Source organism: Lampris incognitus, chromosome 2 (genome assembly GCF_029633865.1).
Source record: "Lampris incognitus isolate fLamInc1 chromosome 2, fLamInc1.hap2, whole genome shotgun sequence".
Taxonomy (NCBI): Eukaryota; Metazoa; Chordata; class Actinopteri; order Lampriformes; family Lampridae; genus Lampris; species Lampris incognitus.
In genome coordinates, this window is record NC_079212.1 from 22,502,707 (window position 1) to 22,526,882 (window position 24,176).

General features: G+C 42.8%; 2 protein-coding genes across 5 annotated transcripts in view; one reads left to right on the forward strand and one right to left on the reverse strand.

Moving 5' to 3' along the window:
* rbms2b (RNA binding motif, single stranded interacting protein 2b) overlaps positions 1 to 16,632 on the forward strand; it is a 37,880-nt gene extending 21,248 nt beyond the window's left edge. For all 4 annotated transcript variants that reach the window (XR_008811932.1, XR_008811934.1, XR_008811935.1 and 1 more), the window contains exons 15-16: positions 5,300 to 5,492; positions 16,614 to 16,632. The gene's annotated coding sequence lies outside the window, so the exon portion shown is untranslated. The remainder of the gene's footprint in view (positions 1 to 5,299; positions 5,493 to 16,613) is intronic.
* senp1 (SUMO specific peptidase 1) lies at positions 534 to 23,419 on the reverse strand. The gene is made up of 19 exons (XM_056298576.1): positions 23,286 to 23,419; positions 22,988 to 23,043; positions 22,452 to 22,630; positions 15,249 to 15,257; positions 14,460 to 14,541; positions 14,015 to 14,207; positions 13,759 to 13,912; positions 10,954 to 11,072; positions 10,546 to 10,829; positions 10,355 to 10,418; positions 7,993 to 8,031; positions 7,801 to 7,885; positions 7,576 to 7,716; positions 6,610 to 6,741; positions 5,298 to 5,507; positions 5,144 to 5,223; positions 1,806 to 1,890; positions 1,614 to 1,709; positions 534 to 1,515 (listed from the first exon to the last, which is right to left on the reverse strand). The coding sequence occupies exons 1-19, from the start codon at positions 23,417 to 23,419 to the stop codon at positions 1,453 to 1,455; spliced, it is 2,205 nt and encodes a 734-aa protein (XP_056154551.1). The 3' UTR covers positions 534 to 1,452.
* Between the last annotated feature and the right edge of the window lie 757 nt (positions 23,420 to 24,176).

The window sequence follows — 24,176 nt, forward strand, 5'->3', positions numbered from 1 at the left end:
AGGTGGAGCAGGGATCGGAATGGCTCGAAAGAGGGGTAACTGGTCGGACACAATTGGGGGGAGAAAAAAACAAATTTTTTTTGAGAAAAAAAAAAACCCAAACAAAACAAAAAAACAAGTAATCAAGTAATTACTTTTTCCCTCCTATCAAAAGTATTGATAGGAAAATTTTTTTTTCTGTTTGATTCAATGGTCATTTTGCAAAAAACTTGTTACCCATGACAACCCCGGACTTTGACACTCTTTATCACATGATTTGTATATGTAATGCAACTATTTTTTTCCCTCACTAATTGTACTTGGCCAATTACCCTACTCTTCCAAGCTGTCGCGGTCACTGCTCCACCCGCTCTGCTGATCCGGGGAGGGCTGCAGACTACCACATGCCTCCTACGATACATGTAGAGTTGCCAGCCACTTTTTTTCACCTGACTGAGGAGTTTCACCAGGGGGACGTAGCACATGGGAGGATCACGCTAGTCCCCCCCAGTTCCCCCTCCCCTCCGAACAGGCGCCCCGACCAACCAGGAGGCGCTAGTGCAAGCAACCAGGACACATACCCACATCCGGCTTCCCACCCGCAGACATGGCTAATTGTGTCTAGGGACACCCAACCAAGCCGGAGGTAACATGGGGATTCGAACTGAAGACCCCGTCTTGGTAGGCAAAAGAATAGACTGCTACACCACTCGGATGCCCGTGATGCAACTAGTTTGCACAAATACTTAAAATGGGCAGTTCCAAATCATAAGACTTGGCACTACCAAAAACATTGGTCCAGCATAACACAAATTAACAATTCCTTTGTGCATTGAAATGACATGTAAACCTTTTGTATTTGCATCAAATATGTTAATATTACACTTAAGATTATGATTTGTAAGTCAGTACTTGTCTGATTCCTGAAATGGTTCTGGCTGAGCAATAGCTGCACCTGCAATACAGAGGCTACGTGGTTACACCAAAAAACAACAAGCTGGAGTAGAGTTTTGGAGGGCAGTGCTTTCTACTTCAGTCATGTCACATCAGCCAAGGACTAGATTGCCCTAAGAGGAGGTGGTTTGGCAGAGATGGGTCCTGATCTGGATGAGCCTGGATGCAAGGCATTCCCAGAGAAGGAAGGTGAATCCTGTTGTTGAACACTGCACTGCCACCATTATGACACATAATGGACGGCATGGCTCAGGAGGTAGAGCGGGTCGTCTAAGGTCGCTGGTTCGACTCCTCCAGAGAGCGTGCCAAAGTGTCCTTGAACAAGACACTTAACTGTTCCTGATGAGCAGGTTGGCTCCTTGCACGGCAGCCTCTGCCATCAGTGTGTGTGTGTGAATGTGACGCATACATTATAAAGCACTTTGAGTGGTCGGCAGACTTGAAAAGCGCTATATAAATGCAGTCCACTTACATAGAACAGTGAGCCTAGCGACCCAGTTCACAATCCTCCCCCTGACCTTACAAAAGTTTGCGGTTCAGTATCTCCCAAACCATTCTTCTCCTGAAGTAGGCCATGTGTTTCTGTGAATACAACGGGGATTTCATGTCAGCCATTTTCTTTCTGTTACTATCAAAACGATTTATCAGTTACATCCTCTTTGCTGCTAGATTGTGCTTACTTGTGTAAATGTGATCGGCTTGTCTTTGGTGATGTATTCTGCATATTTGCATGTGAACATTCCACAATCGCTGCCATTCATCTGCTGTGGGATTTCCTTTAGTAAAGTAAGGGAGAAAACAGTGCTGACTTTTTAAGTTGAATGTGGCTAAATAATCAAATCTATCAAGCAGGTCATGGGTCTAAGACTTACATTGGGTCTTTTGCTACACAGACTCCAGCCTGAGGTATCCAGTTCCTTGCCCTTCTTGTCTTTACTCTCCTGCTGAAGATATTCTCTGTGGACACAAATGACAATTTCTTACTATACATGGATCATAATTAAATTTCAATGGTTCTGTGACAGGTAATTTAACACTAGAACGACCAAGGCTGTCACTTTGACGGTTTTGGATTTTCAAAGTTTAATAACGTTGTGAGAAAAAAAAAAGACCTGCCGCTCCGTGAATGCTCCTAAAATTGCATATATTTGCATTGAAATGAGTTTTAGATCAATTGAAAATTTTTTTTTGACTCAGGCTGTGTTCAGCTGGGGAGGGGAACTGTTGACCCGGACTGGGGATGTTGTTGAGTGGTGGAAAGAACACTTTGAGGAGCTCCTGAACCCGACTAACATGTGCTCAGTGGAGGAGGTAGAGTCTGAAGACTCAGGGGAAGCCCCACCCATATCACTGGCAGAGGTCTCTGAGGTAGTTAAAAAGCTCCTCGGTGGCACAGCACCGGGTGTGGATGAGATTTGCCCTGAGATGCTGAAGGCTCTGGACATTGTTGGGCTGTCTTGGTTGACATGCCTCTTCAGTGTCGCGTGGAGGTCGGGGACAGTACCTGTGGAGTGGCAGACTGGGGTGGTGGTTCCCATATTCAAAAAGGGGGACAGGAGGGTGTGCTCCAATTATCGGTGCATCATATTGCTCAGCCTCCCTGGGAAAGGCTACTCTAGGGTGCTCGAAAGGAGGCTCCGACCGACTGTCGAACCTCGGATCCAGGAGGAACAATGTGGATTCCGTCCTGGCCGTGGAACAACGGACCAACTCTTTACCCTTGTGGAAGTGCTGAGGGGGGTAAGGGAGTTTGACCAGCCAGTCTACATGTGTTTTGTGGACTTGGAGAAGGCTTACAACCGTGTACCCCGGGGCACTCAGTGGAGGGTACTGCGGGAGTATGGGGTACCGGGGCAGTTGATACAAGCCATCTGGTCCTTGTATAACCAAAGCAAGAGCTGTGTCCACATTCTTGGCACAAAGTCAAACATGTTTTCGGTGGGTGTCGGACTCCGCCAAGGTTGTCCCTTGTCTCCAATTCTGTTTGTGATATTCATGGGCAGGATCTCAAGGGGCAGCCAAGGTGAGGAGTGTGTCTGTTTTGGGAACCTCAGAATTGCATCTCTGCTCTTCGCAGATGATGTGGTTTTGTTGGCTTCATCAGAACGTGACCTTCAGCGCGCACTGGGGCGGTTTGCAGCTGAGTGTGAAATGGCTGGGATGAGAGTCAGCACTTCCAAGTCTGAGGCCATGGTTCTCTACCAGAAAACGGTGGATTGCTCCCTCCGGGTTGGGGATGAGTTGTTGCCTTAAGTGAAGGAGTTCAAGTATGTCAGGGTCTTGTTCACGAGTGAGGGTAGGATGGAGCAGGAGATTGACAGGCAGATTGGTGCAGCATCAGCAGTAATGCGGACATTGTACCGGACCGTTGTGGTGAAGAAGGAGCTGAGCCGGAAGGCAAAGCTCTCAATTTACCAGTCAATCTTCAGTCCAAGCCTCACCTATGGTCATGAGCTTTGGGTAGTGACCATAAGGGTGAGATCGCGGATACGAGCGACTGAAATGAGTTTCCGCTGTAGAGTGTCTGGGCTCAGCCTTAGGGACAGGGTGAGGAGCTTGGACATCCGGAGGGAGCTTGGAGTAGAGCCGCTGCTCCTTTGCGTCGAAAGGAGCCAGTTGAGGTAGTTCGGGCATCTGATTAGGATGCTTCCTGGGCGCTTTCCTTTGGAGGTTTACCGGGCACAGCCAACTGGGAGGAGACCCCGGGGTAGACCCAGAACTCGCTGGAGGGACTACATGTCCAATCTGGCCTGGGAACACCTTGGGATCCCCCAGGAGGAGCTCGAGGGTGTTGCTGGGGAGAAGGACGTCTGGAGTGCCCTACTTGGCTTGCTGCCACCGCGACCCGACCCGGGAGAAGCAGCTGATGATGGAATGAATTAAAAAAAAAAAAAAGTGATGATAAGATCTACCTGAAACGACCATGAGCCATAATTTGTGCATGATTGTGCGAGTCATGTCACCATTTAAGACGTGTGTTGGTCGCATAACTTCCTTCACGAAGTTCATTGCTCTGTCCTAGAAACACACTAGCGTTCTCCAGTGCAGAGTAATAGGCTAAACTTGATTTTTGATTATTGCCAAAATTGTCTGGTTACAGACGCCGTTTCCAATGCACCATGACTACCACTGCGGCATTGCAGTATTTACAGGCGTTGGACAGCGGCGATTTTAAATTGTTTGAAAAATAGTATTAAAGTTGTTAAAATGTTAATTTTGGTGTCAGTCGTTTCTTAACAGACATACGAACATACGTAATGCATTAATATCTCAATTGGGTATTTAACTTCACAACCATGATCTTGACAAACCGACGGCCAATGGTCGTTCTAGTAGTTTTTAAGTTGCAGTCGTTGTTTGGGACGGTTTCATTAGTTATTTTCAGTTCTTTCTTTACATTTCACATTTTATAGGCCTCGTTAACGTTTGTTAGGTTAGCAATATGTGCTTTCCGTTTTGTTTTTCAGGTAATAGTTTCACTTTTTCAATTTTGCTATTCAAGTTTGACCATGCCTCTTTGAAGTTTAAATTGTTTAAAAATACTATTACAGTTGGGTCCGCGGTGGTGTAGCGGTCTAAGCATTGGCTTTGTGTTGATGCAGTTGCCTACTGGGGACCGGGGTTCGCGCCTCGGTCTCGTCAGATCCGACTATGGGTGGATTCGTGGAAGCAGCAATAATTGGCAACGCTGTCTTTGGGAGGGGGTGGAGTTGGCTTGTGTTCATCACATGAACGTGTCTCTGTGTGTGTCGGAAAAAGCAGTGGTTCAGCCTGGATTTGCCTTGTCACGGAAGTGGTGGGGCGTCTCCTTCGATACTGCCGGCCAGAGAGATGTAGTTGGTGAACGCATACGGTACGAGGGTGGGTGTTTGAACTACAATAGGGAGCGATTGGCCACTAAATCGGGAGAAAAAGGGAAGAATCTGAAATAAAATTTTAGAAAAAAATAGTATTACAGTTGTTAAAATGTTAATTTTAGTGTCAGTCGTTTCCTAACAGACATACTAACATATGCAATGTATTAATATCTCAATTGAGCATTTTTCTTAACAGAATATAGTTTAAAAACTGACCGTCATTTTGACGGCCCATGGTCGTTTTAGGTAGGAGTGAAATCCCGGTCGTTCTTGTGTTAACTACCGATCCAATATACAGCAGTTTAAGCTTTAACTAGCTATCCAAAGCCACTATAATCTGACAGAAAACTCACAACAATATCCTGCAAGCTCCACCATCATTTCCTCCCATTGAGTCAAAGTACATGATGGCCTTCTTGCGGAAATCCACCACCTGTATAAGAGATTTGTGTAAACAAGATCGTATGAGCACTCATTGCAACTTCCTGTTTGGTCCTGCTAACTTACAGAGAGGCACCAATGCATCCCCAAATGGACAGGCACAAGCAGGATGTCCAAGGAGAAGATATCCATCTTTTTGGTCCAGCGGCGGACAGCAGAGTAGCCACTGCTTCGTAGTTTGGGGAAGAAAAAGGTGCTGAAGGTGTCAACAGATGGAAGATGCAGGTTCGGGTCCTTACTGCGCTCCACCAACAGATTCATGTAAAAGTTTATCACCTGTGAAAAAAGGCAGCGAGAGAGAGTCTAAGCTGACTGGATGAGCATTTGTTGTGCTCAGTTGAAAGTACAACAAATCTCGCATACAAGTTGTGATTGGGGTCATTTAAAGGCAGGGGTCCCCAACTTTTTTTGCACTGCGGCCCGGTTTTATATTTACAATATTTTCACGGCCCATCCAGTCTGCCATCCAACAGGGAATGGTGTGGTGTCATGACAGAAACATTGTTTGACACCAAAACTCCCAATATCATACATGCATTCATTCAGACTTAACAAATTTAATAAAACACAGAGCAATGTAGCCCATTGGCAAGGAGAGGGGCACCTGCATGATTTCTTCCTGTGGTATAGGGGAAAAATAATAATAAAAAAAAATAGCACCATGTTTTGACACTTGAATAGGCTATAATACAACAACCACCTATGCAATATTTCTTGTTCCATTCATGTTAGCCTATATAGCAGTATACTTGTATGAATAGTAAATTCTAGCAAAGGCTGTTCACAGGAACTGACACAGTAAAGCTTGGCTCCGGTTGCTGTTGTATCAGTCATCCAGGCCCACTGTGATACAATGTTTCAGTTTTGCAGGTACAAGGGGCGCTGTGATACATTGTTACAATGGAGAGACAATGGAACTCAGTGAAAGCTATGCATGAATGTCCTGTGTAAAAATAACCGTGCAACACGGGAATAAATGCCTAAATGCCACATATGAATGAGATTATGCAATGAATATGCAACGAAATTGACGCTGCATATTCTGTTATAGGTTTATCCAATCCCTAGAATTATGGTTGGATCAATGTGGGGGAGAGAGGGCAAACATAGCCTACAGATGCACAGTGCCAAATTTGACTCTTTTTTTGTTTTTAATTCTGCCCTGAGGATTGCAGAGCCTGCAATAAATGGTGCCCAATGACTGGTACTTTGTTGGGGACAACTGATTTAAGGCTAAAATTTAGTTCATATGAACAACCACCAAATAGAACAGTGATATGCAAGTCTGGTGCAATAGTAACATTAACTGCCTGCCATTCACGGGCGCCAACCCATGGAAGAGTATAGAGTTCTTATGATCAGGGTCAGGTATACTCACTTCATCATTGAGCCAGTTACGCTGGCTGAGGGTCTGCAGGTCCTTGCGTTTGAGGCTCAGCCCAAATCCTTCACTCAACACCTCATGGGGAATCCCACTCCTGAACACTCTGCTCACCTCATCCTCCATCTCCTTCACAAAGACGGCACATAGTTGTATTTAAAAGAAAAATTGAATCCTTTGGGAAAAAAAGAAAGGTGAAAAACCCATCTATTGACAGACAGAAGGTTAAAAAGTAGGGATCGGACGAGCAGTTTTTTTTGTCCAGGACTGATATTCATTTAACTAATGTGCAAATTTTGGTGTCAAAATTTGCTAACGAGTGCAATTAACACCTGTATTAAGCTTTCATCACAACCTATACTGTGATCGTATGTTTGTTTATGCAATTTGTTATTTATGCAAATTTAATTTTTTGGTCTGGCACCAACAAGCACAGTCTGCAAAGTTGCCAGTCCAATGCTTTCATTTTAAATTAAAATGTACTAACAGCTGAGGCAGGGAGAGCGCATCAAAGGAGAGAGTAAGCGAGTCAAATTAAACTATACTGTTGTAACTTAATATACTTTTTGCGAACTAGCACATGAGTTATAGAACTTAAGTACACTCTTCTTTAAAAAAACAAAAAACAAAAAAACCTTTATGCTGCTCAGTGCAGGAAAACTTCTCTGAGCTTCCATGTGACATTCTGTATCCCTCTCATTATCACAGAGAAGATTGCTCATTGGCTATTTACTCATCATTGTCCACGTTTCAACCAACCCGTTATTGCTGAAGGTGGGACATTTAGCCAAACTACAAAACTGCATCTTTCAGAGTTGAGTCAGCAGAGAGGTGCATGCATCACATAAATTTATTGGAATCATTCAAAATTCTGATCATCTGATCCGATCATGGCCAGGCCAATCCTTGGTTAAGAGCCACAGGATTGATGAGGAAACCCTATCAATTTATAAGACCTAATACCTCCGTGAGTTCAGGGAATTCTGGTTTCTCCTCAAGGGGTTTTGGTTCATCTATGGTACGTGTGAGAGGAACTTCCTTCTCCAAAGGAACCCGCACATGGACCTCCACATCTGGGCTAAGTTGGCTTTCTGCAGACAGGCGCTGAGGACCAAGATCACAGGCATGTTAGTGAACTGAAACGGCTCCAAAAGAAGCTGCTGTGATTACAACAAAATGTGTACCCACTTGTCGTAGCAGCTGGGCAGTCAAAGCCTCTTGTTCTTCAATCTGTCGCCGTCTCTCTCGTGCTCGAGAGTCGTACATGGTCGTCCTGTATTAAGAAAAGATACCTATTGCTATATATTACATACCTTATAGCTGTAAATTCTTAATTTCTTCGTGAAATTAATTAAAGACAGTAGTGCCAAGTGTACTCACAATTCTTTGATCCATAGTTCGGCTTGGAAACATGACACACTGCAGAAACAGGGTAGCGTGGAAAGGACAATGGACATGTTAGGACCTTTACCGGTATATCAACATGTGTCAGTTCCTTGATTCAATGCCTTTAATAGAATGTATGCCTAGCAGTGCCTTAAAAAGCAGGTCCAGATAATAATGCTGCATTCTGTTGGAAGTCGGTAGTTCTAAGCTGGTAGTTCCCACTCTTGAGCTAAATGCGTTCCACTGCCTCTAGGAAAAGATGGACACCTGCAGCAAATTCGGATTCATTTGGCAAGCTTGTGAATTCTACAAGCTTCTGTACATGAGCTACATGACCATCTTCACCACCATAAATGGGGAAGTTATGTCTTGTTCCATCGAACAAATAAACGTTTTAAGTGGATAGGAATAGCTGCTATAAAATGTTGTCATAGCATAAAAAAACAGAGTAGTTAAGATCCCAATTAGACACATTTTCAAATAAAAACCTACACAAAGAGAAGTTTGTTTTTCATTGACTGTGTGTGCTACCATGTTGTTGTGATGTTAGGATTGTTATCTCAACAAAAATTGGCCTACTAGCCCACTTTATGAAATCAAACAAAACCCTTAACTTTTCCATGGAAATGACCATAACCAAAAGTGTTTACAGTTTAATTGCTTTCAAAAGAACAAAGAAAAAATCTCCACTAAGCTTAAGATATTTTACTGATGCGCTGAATTGAAACAAGAAAAAACAAAAATGACAAGGCCAAATTAGCCATCTGACAATTAATAGTCAAAAGTGTAACCTTTCTGACTCACAACTGACAACAACCTCTTATGGTAGTTCCTATCTAGGTTGGCACATGTCTCTTGAGGGATCTTAGCCCATTCTTCCATGGCAAATTGTTCCAGCTCATCTAAATTGCGTGGTTTTGCGAGCATGGACATTAACCTTGAGCTCCCGCCACAGATTCTCAATAGGATTGAGATCGGGCCACTCCAGGACCTTGATTCTGGTGTCCTTCAAAAAGTTTTGGACCAACTTAGATGTATGCTTTGGGTCATTGTCTTGCCAGAAGACTCAGCAGTGACCTAAAGCTAGACTGGCAGCAGATTTCTTTACATTATCCTTCAAAATGTCAATATAATCTTCTTTCTTCATGATCACATACACCCGAACAAGGTTCCCTGTGCCTGAAGCTGTAAAACAGCCCCACAGCATTAAGCTCCCGCCACCATGTTTAACCGTGGCAACTGTGTTTTTAGGGTTGAAGGACTCTCCCTTCCTTCGCCAAACAAAAGCAACATCCATGTGCCCAAACAGCTAAAGTTCAGTCTCATCAGACCAAAGAACAGACTTCCAAAACTCATGCCTATGTTTCATATGTTCACGGGCAAACTTCAGTCTGGCTTTGATGTGCCGCTGTGTGAGCAATGGAGTTTTTCTTGGACGATGACTCCGAAGCCCACCACAATGAAGAGCCCCAACAACAGTCTTCCTTGAAACATCAAGTCCAGAAGAGGCCAGTTCAGCAACAATCATTTTGGCAGAGACCTGGGGATTGTTGTTGACATCTCTGACTATTTTCCTAACCAAAGTTTTTGAAATCTTGCACTTTCGACTACGCCCAGGTTTGTTTCTAACAAAATTTGTCTCCTTGTGCGTTGCAATGTTGCAACATACAGCTGTTCCAGACAATGCGAAACGCTTGGAAATGGCAGTATAGCCTTCCCCTTTAAGATGAGCATTCACTATCTTCTTTCTGGGTTCCAGACTGATTTCTTTACTTTTTGGCATGATGAAATTACTTCTTACCAAGAATTTAAGAGTAGTCCCTCTCAATCAAGTGCTTAAGTGTCACTAGCCCTGTTCACTGGAGTCCCTTAAGTAAAGTTTAATGCCGATTGATTGCTCAGGTGTGTTTGAAAGCTGATTGATTGGTCAGGTGTGTTTTGAAAGCCAAAATAATAACAATAATGGAAAAAAAAAATCACATGGGGGCTAATAATTTTGACCACCTCAATTTTCACTACATTTGGTATAAAGCAAACCTGAGGATTTATTTTACATTCCAAAATGTACCAAATACAGGTCTTAACATTGAATGTTTTACGATGTAAAGTTTTATGAATGATGCAAACAATGGGCAGAAATTTAGGGAAATGTTCCATAGTTCTTTGGGGGCTAATAATTTTGACCTTAACTGTAAGTGATCTTGCCTGAAATTCCGATTTAAAGGCCATTTCTCTGCACTTTCCTTAAGTAGGAGGTTGGATTTTTCAGAGTTCAGACTTCAATGGAATGCAGTACAATAGGGGAATGATTAACAGAATTAAATGTTAACACCCATGACTGAAAACTAATACAAACCTTGAGCTGTCTGGTTTTTCACCCTTTTGCTCTTTTACAATTATTACAGAGTCGCTATCGTCAGCTGAAAGAGAGAAATGTTTTTATCATAAACAAGCAGTTATGCATCACTTTAACCAAACATCAATGAAATTTAATCTTAAATACTTACACCATCATTGATAGAAAACACAACAGTGTGAAAACCTCACCTGATGACTGTGTGCCCTGAGGGGAATTGACCTGCAGGACGGCTGGTGAAGGAGCAGATGGAAAAATTGCTGCCCCACCTGGGCTGAGGTCAGTTACTGGGGACCACATCTGACTGTCTGCCCTGCTAGAGCACTCCACTGGGCTGGGGAGGTTGCTGGAGTACTGAATGGAATTACCCTGCATACTTGGGGATCTGCAGGGTACCTCTGCACTCTCCCCTGCCCTTGAGCCAGCAGGGGGTGAGAAGCGCATCAAGCCACAACTGCTGCTCAGGAAGCTGGTGCTGAGGAGAAATTGGCAAAACAGAGAAAGCGGTGTGAAAGGAGTATCTAACAGAAAGAGAAAAAGAATTATGATGGGGTAAAGCCAAGGAAAATAAAGGGAAAGGGAAATATTTAGATGCTTACAAATCCCTGAGTGACCGCACAACTGCGGGTGAGCTGCCTTTGTGGAGGAAAGATGACTGACCACCAGAAACCATGGTCAGCAACTGTCTGTAGACCTCTCTCTCCTCCTCACGGATGGACTGACCCCATGTGATGCAGATAATTGACATAACATTTAATAAATTACTTTCTAGAAACAACAAATTAAGATGCTTCTGCATTCTAACAGAGAGTGAAATCTAGTCAGGGATTTCCCATCCACAGATTTCTCATCAACTCAAGCCAACTTCCATTTATTTTTAACAGTTTTGTCAATGACCCTGACATCCGTCATCTGGTGTTACGCAAAAATCTGCAAAGGTCAAACGCACAGAAAGCACCACTTTCATGGTCTAGATCAGTCATTCCCAGAGACTGGGTCACAAATCTTCTGTGACCCACCTATGCTTCATATAGCCCCTCTCCTGGGGTCTGTTGTTACAGTAGCATTCCATCAGTTCCAGGTTCCTCGACACCTGACACAGACCTTGTGAACCCAGGCAACATCCGAGCCGGTATGACTCTTCATGTTACTCTCACTCACATCTGAGGTAGTTTGCTTGTATACCATTAGGAGTCTAAGCCACTGACTCTTACTGGAGACTCATCCCAACCGGGGCTTGAATCCTCGATCTCTGGTGGGAAGGCCAGTGTTTTTACCTAATGAGCTATTCACCTTCTCACCAAAAATAGACTTAACACTGTACCCAATACGTGCATTGCTCTCTCCCTCTTGTACACCGGACAGCAATACTAAAAAGCAAGTAATCCCACCTATCACATTATCGAGTTGTAAGTAAAATATGGACAATTGGATATTTGGAGTAGGCCTAAAATGAGAATATTCAGGATAAGTAAACAACACATAATGGGCCTAATGAGATTGGATATGGAATAGATCTGATGTGGTTAACGAATCAATTGTTGACTGTTCGAATTGATTGTTTGATAATAGCTGCACTTAAACAAGCCTACTTGTTCTAATAGGCATGAGCATTTCAAAAAACTTGAAAAGCATTTTTTTTATTGTAGTAAATGTTTGTATTGTTCCGACAATTGTACTTACATTGAATCTAGTATGAAAGGCTCATTTATACGTATTTAAATTGTGTATACCGTTTTACTGATGAGGAAATAAAAACAACGATAACGTGTTAACGTTACTAATCTATCATAACTAATCTATAAAGTATTTAACACGTGTATGTTTTCAATGTGTCCAATGTGCATACGACGAAGTAAGTTATCAAACGTATCTCTCTTCGAAATGGCTGGTTTACCTATTCAATATAAGGTGATCCAGAAATGGCAGCAAAAGCAGTCAGGAACTTTCATTTATGCACAAATGTGCTCTTCTCATAATTTATAGATAAGGTCTATGGTGAATTGGGTCACAATAGTTTGTCATTTTTAAAAAGTGGGTCCCCTGAAAAAAAAAAAGTTTGGTAAACACTGGTCTAGATGGTGTGTTGGAAGGAATGACCACCCTCCCATATCGTAACCCCAGCCTGATCAAAACCAAATCCATATCTAAACTTAACCACAATAAACCTACACCCTAACTTAACCAGGACATGGGAGAAATTGGAAGTGTCCTCCAGTCCACTGCGAAAATCTCTGTACTGTTGCACAGCTTAAACATGGTCACAGATTTTGGTGCAACACCAGGTTTTACAATAGCACTCGCCATTATTTGGACATGAATAAAGTGCACCTTTATGTTAACATGTGAGCTTTTAGTAAAACTTTGGCAGGCCAACTAGCAGTCCTAATCAATGACGTACTGCTATTATAAAACGAGACTTTCAACAAGATTACATTTACTCAATTTGCAGACATATGACAGTGGGATACAGTCTAATGGGCCATGGTTCAGTTTTGAGTCTCTTTTTTTTAACGTTTTGAAACATGGAAAAAAAATAAACAGAAGAACAAGAGCACAAACTGAACTGAAAGTGTCAATGTATGTGAACAATTTTAAGATTCCACTTAAAAACCTGGGAGTGACTGAACATTTCCATAATGACTTCTAGGCAGTTGGTTATTTTTTAGAAATATTTCAAGTTGAAATGGGAAGTACCGCTGTATTACAATTTCTTATATGCAGACACACATTGCACCTTAAGATATTAAGGTTAATCAGCCCATTAACAACTCAAACTTGGCTGACAAACAGCTGATCTGATGATCAGCTGATGAAATGCCATTATCATTTAACAGAACCAAACCTAGGAACTAAAAATACTTTCTATACTGTGAAACAAAATGATATTTATCAGCTGCTCACATTGGAAAATTGCAGCCGCTAGATGATTCTGCTTCATAGCCTGCATTACACCGCTACACTAAACAGTATTCCACCGAGTGAGCCAAATAGCACACACTGTTGTCTTGACAGATGTAAAGCACTTCATCCAGGAGTGCAATTGTCAAACACACATCATTCTAAATGTTCCTGTAAACCTACATCGATCTCAAAAATGCCCCTTGTAGGTTAAGTTTGACGGAAATCTATCAGGAGGTGCGAGAACTTTGATCCCTGTAGCTGATCTCCATTCAGATTTGTCTTGCTGACCTGATTACACAAAAACAGTATATGAACGCTTCTACAGATTTGAGTCCTAAAAATTAAATTGTCATAAATATGACATTATTCACTCACTCAGTCTGTAGTTCCCTATAAAATATAATCCTCATGAACTATTATACTACCAACCCCCCCCCAATCCCTGTCAAGTGCAAACTTGTGTCATCAGCCTTATATCTGCTGTATCCCCAATTTCTGACCTCCTCAGCAGTGCAGCGTGCGTTGGTCCTTCGAGGGTGAATGGAGGAGGTGCTGTGTGTTGGGCTCTGCACCATTTTTATGGGGAAGGTCTCAAACGTGCTGGCGGTGTATGTGCCATTTGTGCCAACACCTGAGGCATCACAAAGGCTGCAACTACAAAATGACACAGATCAACCAACAGTCATAAACTTAAAGTTTTAACCAAAAAAAAAAAAAAGTCCCCCAGGAGGCACTACCACAAATTTTCCAGCATACCTTGACCTTTCACGTGGCCGTAGGTTGAGTGGCCTGCCTAATCTTGGCCGAGGAAGTTCTTTGGGGGTGCTGGAGGGCGGCAAGCTGACCGAGTGACCGTTTATTTTGGTCATGTCACAGTGTACTCGACTCGAATACACTTGACGCCTATAGACCTTGGGTCCCATAACTGATCTCTCATTTCGGAAAGAGTCTACAGTCGAACACAAAATAATACATGAATTACATCAGTTGTCGTTCAGTGTTTAATATTGATGTAAACACATTTTTTTGAACCAGAAATTGAAACTGCCTCTTCATTATCACGACAGAATGAATTCAAATTCTTGTGGTAAATAATCTTTTGACAGTGAATGTCATAAGTGGACTAAGTAGTCATATCATACCTACCATACCTCTGAGTGTGACACATGGCAGTAGGTTTACACATCAACAACGCTCTTACCCGATTTAGATGTTTTCCATTCCAAAGTTGTTGATGGAGCAGCAAATGTCTCATCTTGAGAGGCAGAGTTCCTCCCCACAACCTGACAGCAAAAAACATAAAATGTGCATATGTGATGTGTAAGCAAGTGCAGTGTCCATCATAACATTTTTTTCCCCACTGGCCCACTTGTTTGGCGATTTCAATACACAATATGGACTGTGCACCTTCCTGCCATGACAACCCACAGCCGACATCTCCTTGTCCCCTTTTCTTCCCAGTCACATTAATAGTTAGGGATTCCACAATCAGGAACATCAATTTTTTTCCACGCAACCACATACCGTTTCCCTGGAGCCACCGTCCCTGATATCCTGGATAAGGTCCCGGGGCCAATCGAGTGATCGTTAATGTGGTGACAAACGATGCAGCTCGTCAGCAGTCTGAACTAACCAAAAAGGATTTTAACAACCTAGTACTTGTGGACACCTAGTACTTGGGGAAAGTCTGTTTTTATTTCCGGTCCTATTCCGACACTCAGCCTCCACACTTGGCTCAACTCTGCCTGCAGAGCTCACATTATAGGTTTTATTGATAATTTTAATCTGTTTTGGGATCGTTTCTCCCTCTTTGGAACTGACGGAGTCCATCCCAACAGGCTGGGTAGCCGAATGCTAGTGGCAAACTTGCAGCATGCTGTAGCCTTCTCCACATGACTGACTGTTTACATCCCACACTTCCTTCCTGGAACCTCCATTTCCATCTATGGTGGCAGCCCAACAGTACTGTTCCTCCGCTAGCTCCCCCCACTGGCCTCATCTGTCATTAACCCTCTCACCAGGAGTTTTCCCCCATACAGACTATTATTAGGAATCAAGTTGCATTTTTTATAACACTTTTCTAGCCGCAACAGCCACTCAAAGTGCAAAGGAAATCAGGAACAGTGTCATTTCACTTCATGCACATGAAATGAAACGAAATGCCGTTTCCCCCAGCCCACAGCAGTACAACACAAAGACACATTGAAAAACTACAAGAACACAAATGCAAACTAAAAAAAAAGAAAAAAACAATCACTGTCCAAGGGAGCGAACGCCAGCCAGGATGACTGTTGGAACTGCCAGTCTGCATGGGCTAGCAGTTAGCTTAGCCAACCCCGCTAGCTGTTTTTTATAAGTTGGGTCTTAAATGCCAATTGTGTTACTTTTGGTAATTTTATCTCCTTTGAAGTTGAAGTTTCTTAATCACTGCCCCTCCCCCTTTACTCTGCATCTTTATTTATTGGCCACCTAATTCAGTTAGTTTTATTTCTAAGTTTTCTGAGCTTCAATCCATTGTCATGCCTAAATATGAAAGGCTGCTTATTCCTGGTGATTTTAATATTCATGTGTTGTTCTTCCCATTCCCTCACTTTGCATTTTTTGCATCTTATACTCTTTGTCATGGGTTGTGTTTCTGCCCGCTTTGCTAACTTGTCCCCCATTACTTGATTGGCTTGCCATGTCTGTTTCTGCCCCTGCTCTGCTCACGTGTTCCCCATGCCCTTATTTGGCTTGCCATTTATTTTCTGCCCTGCTCACCTGTTCCCCATTTCCCTGATTGGCTCCCCAGCAGTTATATTCCTGACTGTTTGGCAGATCGTCATATTGACTTTTGGTAGCTGGATGATTCACGTCTTGTCTCAAGCCTTCCTTGCTGCCTGTATCTACGTTCCTATTTATGTAAGTTCATTTGCTTTAATAAAGAATTGTTCTAGCCCAGCCAGTTTCCACTGTCTGCAATTGGGTCCTCTATTCCTGCTCCCGGCGTGATACTTTTAACCTCATTCAATCCATTAAAAGAGGCAACACATTCCAAAGGTCACATCGGCGGGAGGGCAATGTTATCCAGAAAGGGCCGGTGTGGGTGCAGGTCTTTGTTCCAACCAAGCAGTTACACACCTGATCCCACTAATCAACCAGTAGAGTCTTTGCTGAGGAACTTGATTAGGAGACACAGGTGTGTAACTGCTTGGTTGGAACAAAGACCTGCTCCCACACCGGCCCTTTCTGGATAAGATTGCCCACCTCTGTGACTTAGACCTTGCATTCTCATTTGGTTTCTCTCTCAAGTGTCTTAATCTGGTGGATGGAACTGTAACAGACCATAATACTGTTTTTCTCCTCCCTCCCCAAGTGCACCTGGCCAATTAACCCATTCTTCTGAACTGTCCCGGTCGCTGCTCCACCCCCCTCTGCTGATCCAGGCAGGGCTGCAGACTACCACGTCTCCGAGATACATGGAGTTGTCAGCCGCTTCTTTTCACCTGACCGTGAGGAGGTTTGCCAGGGGGACGTAGCATGTGGGAGGATCACGCTATTCTCCCCAGCCCCCCCCACCCGAACAGGCGCCCCAACCGGCCAGAGGAGGCGCTAGTGCAGCAACCAGGACACATACCCAAATCCAGCTTCCCACCCGCAGACCTGGCCAATTGTATCTGCAGGGATGCCTGACAAAGCCCGAGGTAAAATGGGGATTCGATCCGGTAATCCCCATGCTGGTAGGCAAAGGAATAGACCGCCATGCTACGCGGATGCCCAAGCTGTTGTTTTTTAAGTTCCACTACAGCTCTCTATTCCTAGTTTCAATCCTAAAACATGCTCTCGCATTCTCAACACTGGTTCTGTAGTTAAATTCTGTGATGCTTTTAATACAACGCAAGAGAGGCAAGATTGAGATGGCTTGGACATGTATGGAGGAGAGATGCTGGTTATCTTGGGAGAAGGATGCTGAATATGGAGCTGCCAGGGGAGAGAAAAAGAAGGCCAAAGAGGAGGTTTATGGATGCGCTGAGAAGACATGCAGGTGGCTGGTGTGACAGAGGAAGATGCAGAGGACAGGAAGTAATGGAAACGGATGATCTGCTGTGGCGACCCTTAACAGGAGCAGCCGAAAGTAGTACTAGTTTTTACAGACCCCTTGTATAGTTTCACTGCCCCAGCAGCAAAAAAACAAACCAATCCATAATCTTGGTGATTTAATCATTGTATAAAACTGGGGTGCCCAACCAGTCGATTGCCAGTTGATCGTGAGATGATTTTGAAAAATGGAGTTAGATTTTGAAAAAAAACAAAAAAAACAACAAAAAAAACTGGCAGTCTTTAGTTTTCACATCTTGATTGACATTGAATCTGACTAACCATTAAGAGGCAAGGTCTGCATTAGTCCTGTATTGGTCAGATTCAACGTCAATCAAGATATAATCTCACTCGCAAGCTCTGACGTATGAAGGCATAATCTTACATTCACTGTCAGTGTCAAAGTGGAGAAAGGGAGACGAGAGCCGTGACTAACATTAGCAAGACCAGCTTCTCTTTAATTTTCTGAGTGTTCGGAGATGACAAACAACAAAAATGGCAGAAGCCAAAGGATCAAAAACCTATTTTCACAATGAATGGGAGGAAGATTGTTTTTTTGTTTATTCCAATGCAAAATCCATCTGTGTGATCTGCAATGCCAGTGCATTGCTCAAAATTACCCAAGAAGGGTAATTTGGAGTGGCATTTTAAGTGTACAAAAGCTATGATATAGATTTCCCAGTGAAAACAGCTCTACGAACCAGAAAATTGCAGGATTGAAGTCTCAATTAGCAGCGCAACAGTCAATTTTTACGAGACCCAACACCAAGGTTAAGGCTGCAATGATAGCATCGTATCACGTCAGTCATGTTCTTGCTAAGCATAAGAAATCTTTCAAAGACGGCGAAATTGTGAAAGAGGTGTTTGTTGTGGCCCCACTCTTTGGGGATTTTAAGAATAAAACGGACATTGTGAACGCCATTAGAGACGTTCAACTATCCCGGAATACTGTTACACCGTGCTGTGAGGAAATGGCCGAGAATCTTCACAAGCAACTGAAGGACGTTGACGCATGTGAGTGTTTTTCCTTCCAGTTCGACGAGTCAACTGATAAGGTAGATGTGGCACAGTTATGCATTTTCATTAGAATGGCCTTTGACGACATGAGCGCAAAAGAAGAGCTGCTCACCATTTTGCCACTTAAAGGACAGACTAGAGGTGAAGGTATTTTTCAAGCATTCATTGAATTCCTTAAACAGAATAACTGCTCCTTTTTAAACTCATCTCCATTACAACTGATGGTGCACCTGCTATGGTAGGTCGTACTAATGGGTTTGTTGGATTGTGCAAGCAAAGTGATTTTTCCCAGACTTCCTTAATTATCATTGCATAATTCACCAACAAGCGCTCTGTGGGAAGATCTTAAACATGAAAAAAGTGATGGATATAGCTATTAAGATTGTGTGCTCAGTTAGGGCAAGGAGCCTACAGAGGAGGCTATTTCGCACGCACATGGAGGAGACAGGAGCAGAACACACAGACCTGTTGCTTCACATGGATGTAAGGTGGCTGAGCAGAGGTAAATTTTTGGAGAGATTCAGTGAGTTGTTGCCTGAAATCAAAGATTTTCTCAAGCTTGCTAAACATGCTGAATATACACAGCTAGAGGGCAATAAGTGGCTTTTGGATTTGGCATTCCTAACTGATCTCACTAGCATGCTGAATGAGCTGAATTTAGAACTACAGGGAAAGGATAAATAAAAGCAAGCATTTAAAAGCAAGCTCCAACTGCTGTCAAGTAGACTGCAATGCAGTGACCTGCGAAACTTTGTTCACATGCAGGCAGAACTTAAATGTCAGGGTAATGACAGCACAGCTTGATAATGCACATTATGAGGAGCAAGTTCAGAGCATCTTGTCAGAGTTTGATAGGCACTTTACTGACTTTGCATCCACTGAACCTGTTGCCAGCTATCTATGTTTTCCATTTGAAAGTATTGATGTGGATGACATTGCCTCCGAAGTGGCATCTCTGTTTCACCTGGACAGCCCTGCTGTGGAGAATGAGATCCTCACACTTCAAACTGATGTTGAGATTAAATTCAGGGCAACACAAGGGATGAAGGGAGTGTTCTGGGAGCTACTGCTGCAGGAAAAGTACCCCAACCTCAGGAGATATGCCATGAACTTTACAGCATTTTTTTTGGTGGATCAACCTACCTGTGTGAATGGACTGTATTGTCGTAAATGGACTGTGTTGTTAATGTTTGCACTTTTTTGTTTTGTTCTCCGTTTTTAGCGGTATTGTTTTTCAGGAATTTTTTTGGATGTGTATTTTTTTTATCTTCTCTGTTGCACTGCTGTGGGCTGGGAGAAATGCCATTTCGTTTTTATTTATGCACGCAGGTACATAATGAAAATGACAAACTAAATCTTGAATCTGCTTTTTTTCACATGAAGCTCATCAAGTCAAAGTACAGACCCACAATGACAGATGACCACCTTGTGGCCTGCCTAAGGCTTTGCAACCATTTGCTACAACTCTGAGAAACTAGCCTCCTCCTCCCAGTGCCAGTGGTCCCACTAAGGTAGAGAATGACATTTCTACTTTTCTTTTCTTTCTAAATTTCTTTCTGGTTTTTCTCTTTGTCTCCCAATTTAGTGGCCAATCGATCCTTATTTTAGTTCAAACACCCACCCTCGTACTGCACGCGTTCGCCAACTGCAGCTCTCCGGCCGGCAGTCTCGAAGGAGACGCCTCACCACTTCCGTGACAGGGCGAATCCAGGCCGAACCACTGCTTTTTCCAACACAAACACAGAGACGCATTCATGTGATGAACAGAAGCCGAATCCGCCCCCATCCCGAAGACAGCATTGCCAATTATTGCTGCTTCATCAAGTCTGCCCATAGTCGGATCTGACGAGACCGGGGTGAAAACCCCGGTTCCCAGTGGGCAACTGCATCGACACAAAGCCGATGCTTAGACCGCTACACCACCGCGGACCCCATTTCTACTTTTCTTACTGAGAGAATTATACTGTATAGTGCCTTTATTATTTTTGTTTATCGTGTGTATTACAGTAATACGGTTCCATATTTGGGTTGGTAGATCTTGGCTGGCTGACAAATGTAAAGGTAGATCTTGGTTCAAAAAAGGTTGGGCAACCCTGGTATAAAATGACATCGGTTTCCTCATAATGTATCAAGTAAAATAAACTTGAGTCTTTTAAACAACCGATTCATTTTTGAAACGTTTTCGTAACATTTGTTAACCTTTGTTATCCATAACCTTTTTTGTGTGCCTTCGACATGCCACATCAGTGATATATTGGGATCCTGTGTCCACTCCGTTTTTCTTTAGGAGAGCGACCACCCTTTCATAAGCGGCGAAGGGCTGCTCACAGTATGGTAGGCTGTGTTAATAAGCTTCTCCGTCCTCTGGTGACTCAAAGTATTCACCCGTCTTGCCCAAATGTTAAGCAGGCCTGATGATGGGTCATCCGCAATCAGCTTGGCTAGCATATACACTGCAAGTGGTTTCTAGTTTTTTGGCGCACGTCGAGAGTATGTCTTTGATAATTGTGAGTGCCTTTAAAAAAAAAAAAAAAAAAAAAAAAACGAACCCCCTCCATCGGCCTTTGCAGGGAATTGCCAGCAAACTACAAAACATATCAGTCGCCTTTTTTCACCCAGAAGTATCGTTTCTTCCACAAAAAGTAGGAAGCCCGTTTCTTTTCATAGACTTGGATGTTTCTTTAGCCGACATTTTTTTTAAGTACCTGTACATGATGGATGAATGACGCTAGGGCGGGAAAGATTTAAAAGGACCTAGGTGGATTTCCATTGTAGTTTTGCGCAAAAACTGCAATGCAAAGTCGATGAAACACAATTGCTTTGTTCCACTGAGAGATGTTATTTTGATTTTTTTTAAAAATCTATTTTGGTCCTGAGTGTCCTACTTGGCTTACTACAACTTACTTACCTTGCTGCCACTGTGACCTGACCCTGGAGAAGCGGCTGATGAGATGATTTCGATATACTATATTAATCCTCGTGGGGAAATTATGCAATTAAAGATGGGTTTTCTCTTCTCGCAATAGTCTCCAAGACCTGATAAATGTTGGCACGGTGATTTCTATTGCATGTACTGCAATAACCGTCGTAGTGTTTAATCGAAGGTGACGAGGGTATGTGATACACGGAATGACAGAAAGGCAAACCTTTATACCTGGCAGCAGCCACGTCATAAGGGATTTATGGGAGGTCATTGTCCGCAATGATTTTACAGAGGTCCTACGGATCCAAAACTTCAGAATGACCAGCTTAACATTTGATGAGTTACGCAACGCAATTTTAGTTGCAACGCAATAGCCACATCCAAGCAAGAAGCACATAGCCATCAATCTTTACTATAAGGTGCCATGCAATATCCAACGGCCCATTGTTCAGAAACAAGAATAGTCTGAAAAATGACCCACTGGACTGAAAGGCCGTTCATCCGACAGCCAGTTATGCCAAAAAAGAAATGCCCATATCTCTGAAAATACAAAAATTACACCTCCTATTCACACGAATTAGTAGTAAACGGTATTGTTGTGTTTGCACATCAAAATACAGTGAAGACATGAAGGGCAAAAAACTCCAGGGAGAGTGTGCATTTTCAGAGCAACAGGCTTTTTTTCTTTTGCTTTCGAGATAACTGACTGTCGGACAAATGGGCTTTTGGTCCAATGGGACATTTTTTGGACTATTGGGGTTTCGGAATAATGGGCCGTCAGAACAATGGGCAGTCCCCATTTAGGTGTGACTACCTTGACTTAAATGTGAAAAATGTGTTTCAATTTCAAATTTGCAAAATATTGCTGCGTTGAATCATCTGAAAAACCAGCTAATGCGAGCACATAAACTTTATTTGTGATATTTGTTTTCCAAAATTCACGTTTCCACTACTCAATTTTTAGTTCGCAATTTTTAAAATTGTGCATTAAGCAGGTTAATGGAAATCCGCCTACTGATCGCCAGAATCTGGCCTGGATGGGCCAGTGACGAGCCAATCAACTTGCCCTACATAAACATTTTCTGGCCCAGGACCATGGATTATAGCAGTCCCTGCACGTGCAAATGAAATATTTTAAAAACAATTAAGTTTATGCAATACAAAAGGATCACATACCTCCCAAGCTGCTGCTGCTGATGTAGAGACTTCTGGCTGGGGTTTCACCGGAACAGGACCAGAAGAGGCAGGCAGACTGTTTAAGGTAGGACTCATAATGTTTTTTACCCATGTAGCTACATGGGAACTATGACTCTTCACCCCTTCAGCTGCAGTCTTGACTGTGTCAATGAGGTTTCCTGCAAAGCATTTCAAAATAAGACATTTTCAGTCATATGTAATCTTTACCAAGCGTCAAGTCAATTTTATTTGTATAGCCCAGGGGTGGGCAATCTTATCCAGATAGGGCCAGTGTGGTTGAAGGTTTTTGTTCCAACCAAGCAATTACACACCTGTGTCTCCTAATCGAGTTCCTCAGCAAAGACTACTAGTCGCCCACACTGGCACTTTCTGAATAAAATTGCCCACCCCTGGTATAGCCCAATATCACAAAATTTGCCTCAAGGAGCTTTACAGCAACACAACATCCTGTCCTTAAAACAAGACATGTAGGGGAATGAGTGATTCTGCACATTAGAAGATGAGCTTATAATTACCCATACAATATTTCTTGTTGAGGACATCTTGGTCATCGTTGTCTCCATCTTCCATACTTCGAGAAAAAAAGAGAACGTTGTCTACTATAGTTACTAACAAAATGGAAAAGCAAACTTTGAAAGAGTGTCATGTAAGTGTCAATGGCGTGGTTCCTGCACACGATCTGACATTCCTGCAGTCAGCTACCGAGATGACTCAATTTAACCTAAGAAAGTTAGGCTAAACGTGTTCCTTCAATGTTCACTGTAAATCGCTGACGAACGGCACACAAAGCAACAGTATCGATACAGCTCATACCATTCAGCCGGTCTTTTTCTCCTCCTCTGACCACCTTCCTGTGCCCCTTGTGTATCTGAATGATCCGCAGCTGGCACTTCATTGCGAAGATTAGCGAAGCCCGTTTCTATCCATTGGTATATTTTTGTAAGCATGGTTTGAAAAGTTCAAAAACACCCACTAGTTGAAAATAAAATCGCTATGGCCGCTTTCAATCCGTCTGTCAACAAAGTGAAAATCAGTGAGCCCCAATGCGCGGCATTTGAATTGAGGCAGGTTAACTGAAGCTATTTAACCGGCAAACACGCTCAACAAATATCATTTTACTTTTCCACGAAATAGGTTGAACTTTAGCTATTTAGCTTTGAACTAGCTAGCTAGCACGCTAGGCTAACTAGCTAGCAGACGTTTCAACTGTGTTGAAATTCTGATGGACTGATTAGTCGAATCCAGCGCGTTTCAAAAAGCAGTTATAATGTTGACTCGCACCAAAAATCAAAGATATAAAGAAAAGGTGACTTTAAATGCAATTTAAACTAGCTAAACGATAATCTCTCCCGCTTCTCCCTCATTCAAAACCACAACATGGCTGAACTCGACGTTTTATCGTTTGATTGGATGAGCGAATCGTGTAACTTTTTTATAAAACTACTTCTTCTGCTTCTGCTGTTTCTTCTTCTTCTTCTTCTGCTGTTTTTTCTCCTCCTTCGTCGTCTTCTTCTGCTGTTTCTTCTGCTACGTCTCTTCTTCTTTTTGGGGTTTCGTCGCAGTTGATAAAGATGATTTAATGCTCTACCGCCACCTGCTGGAATAGAGTGGCCCAGAATGTCTTATTTACCAAAAAAAAAGAAAAGAAAAAAAGACACGGCTTCTCAATTAAATTATTTGTTATTTCACAGGTTTCTGAGAGGG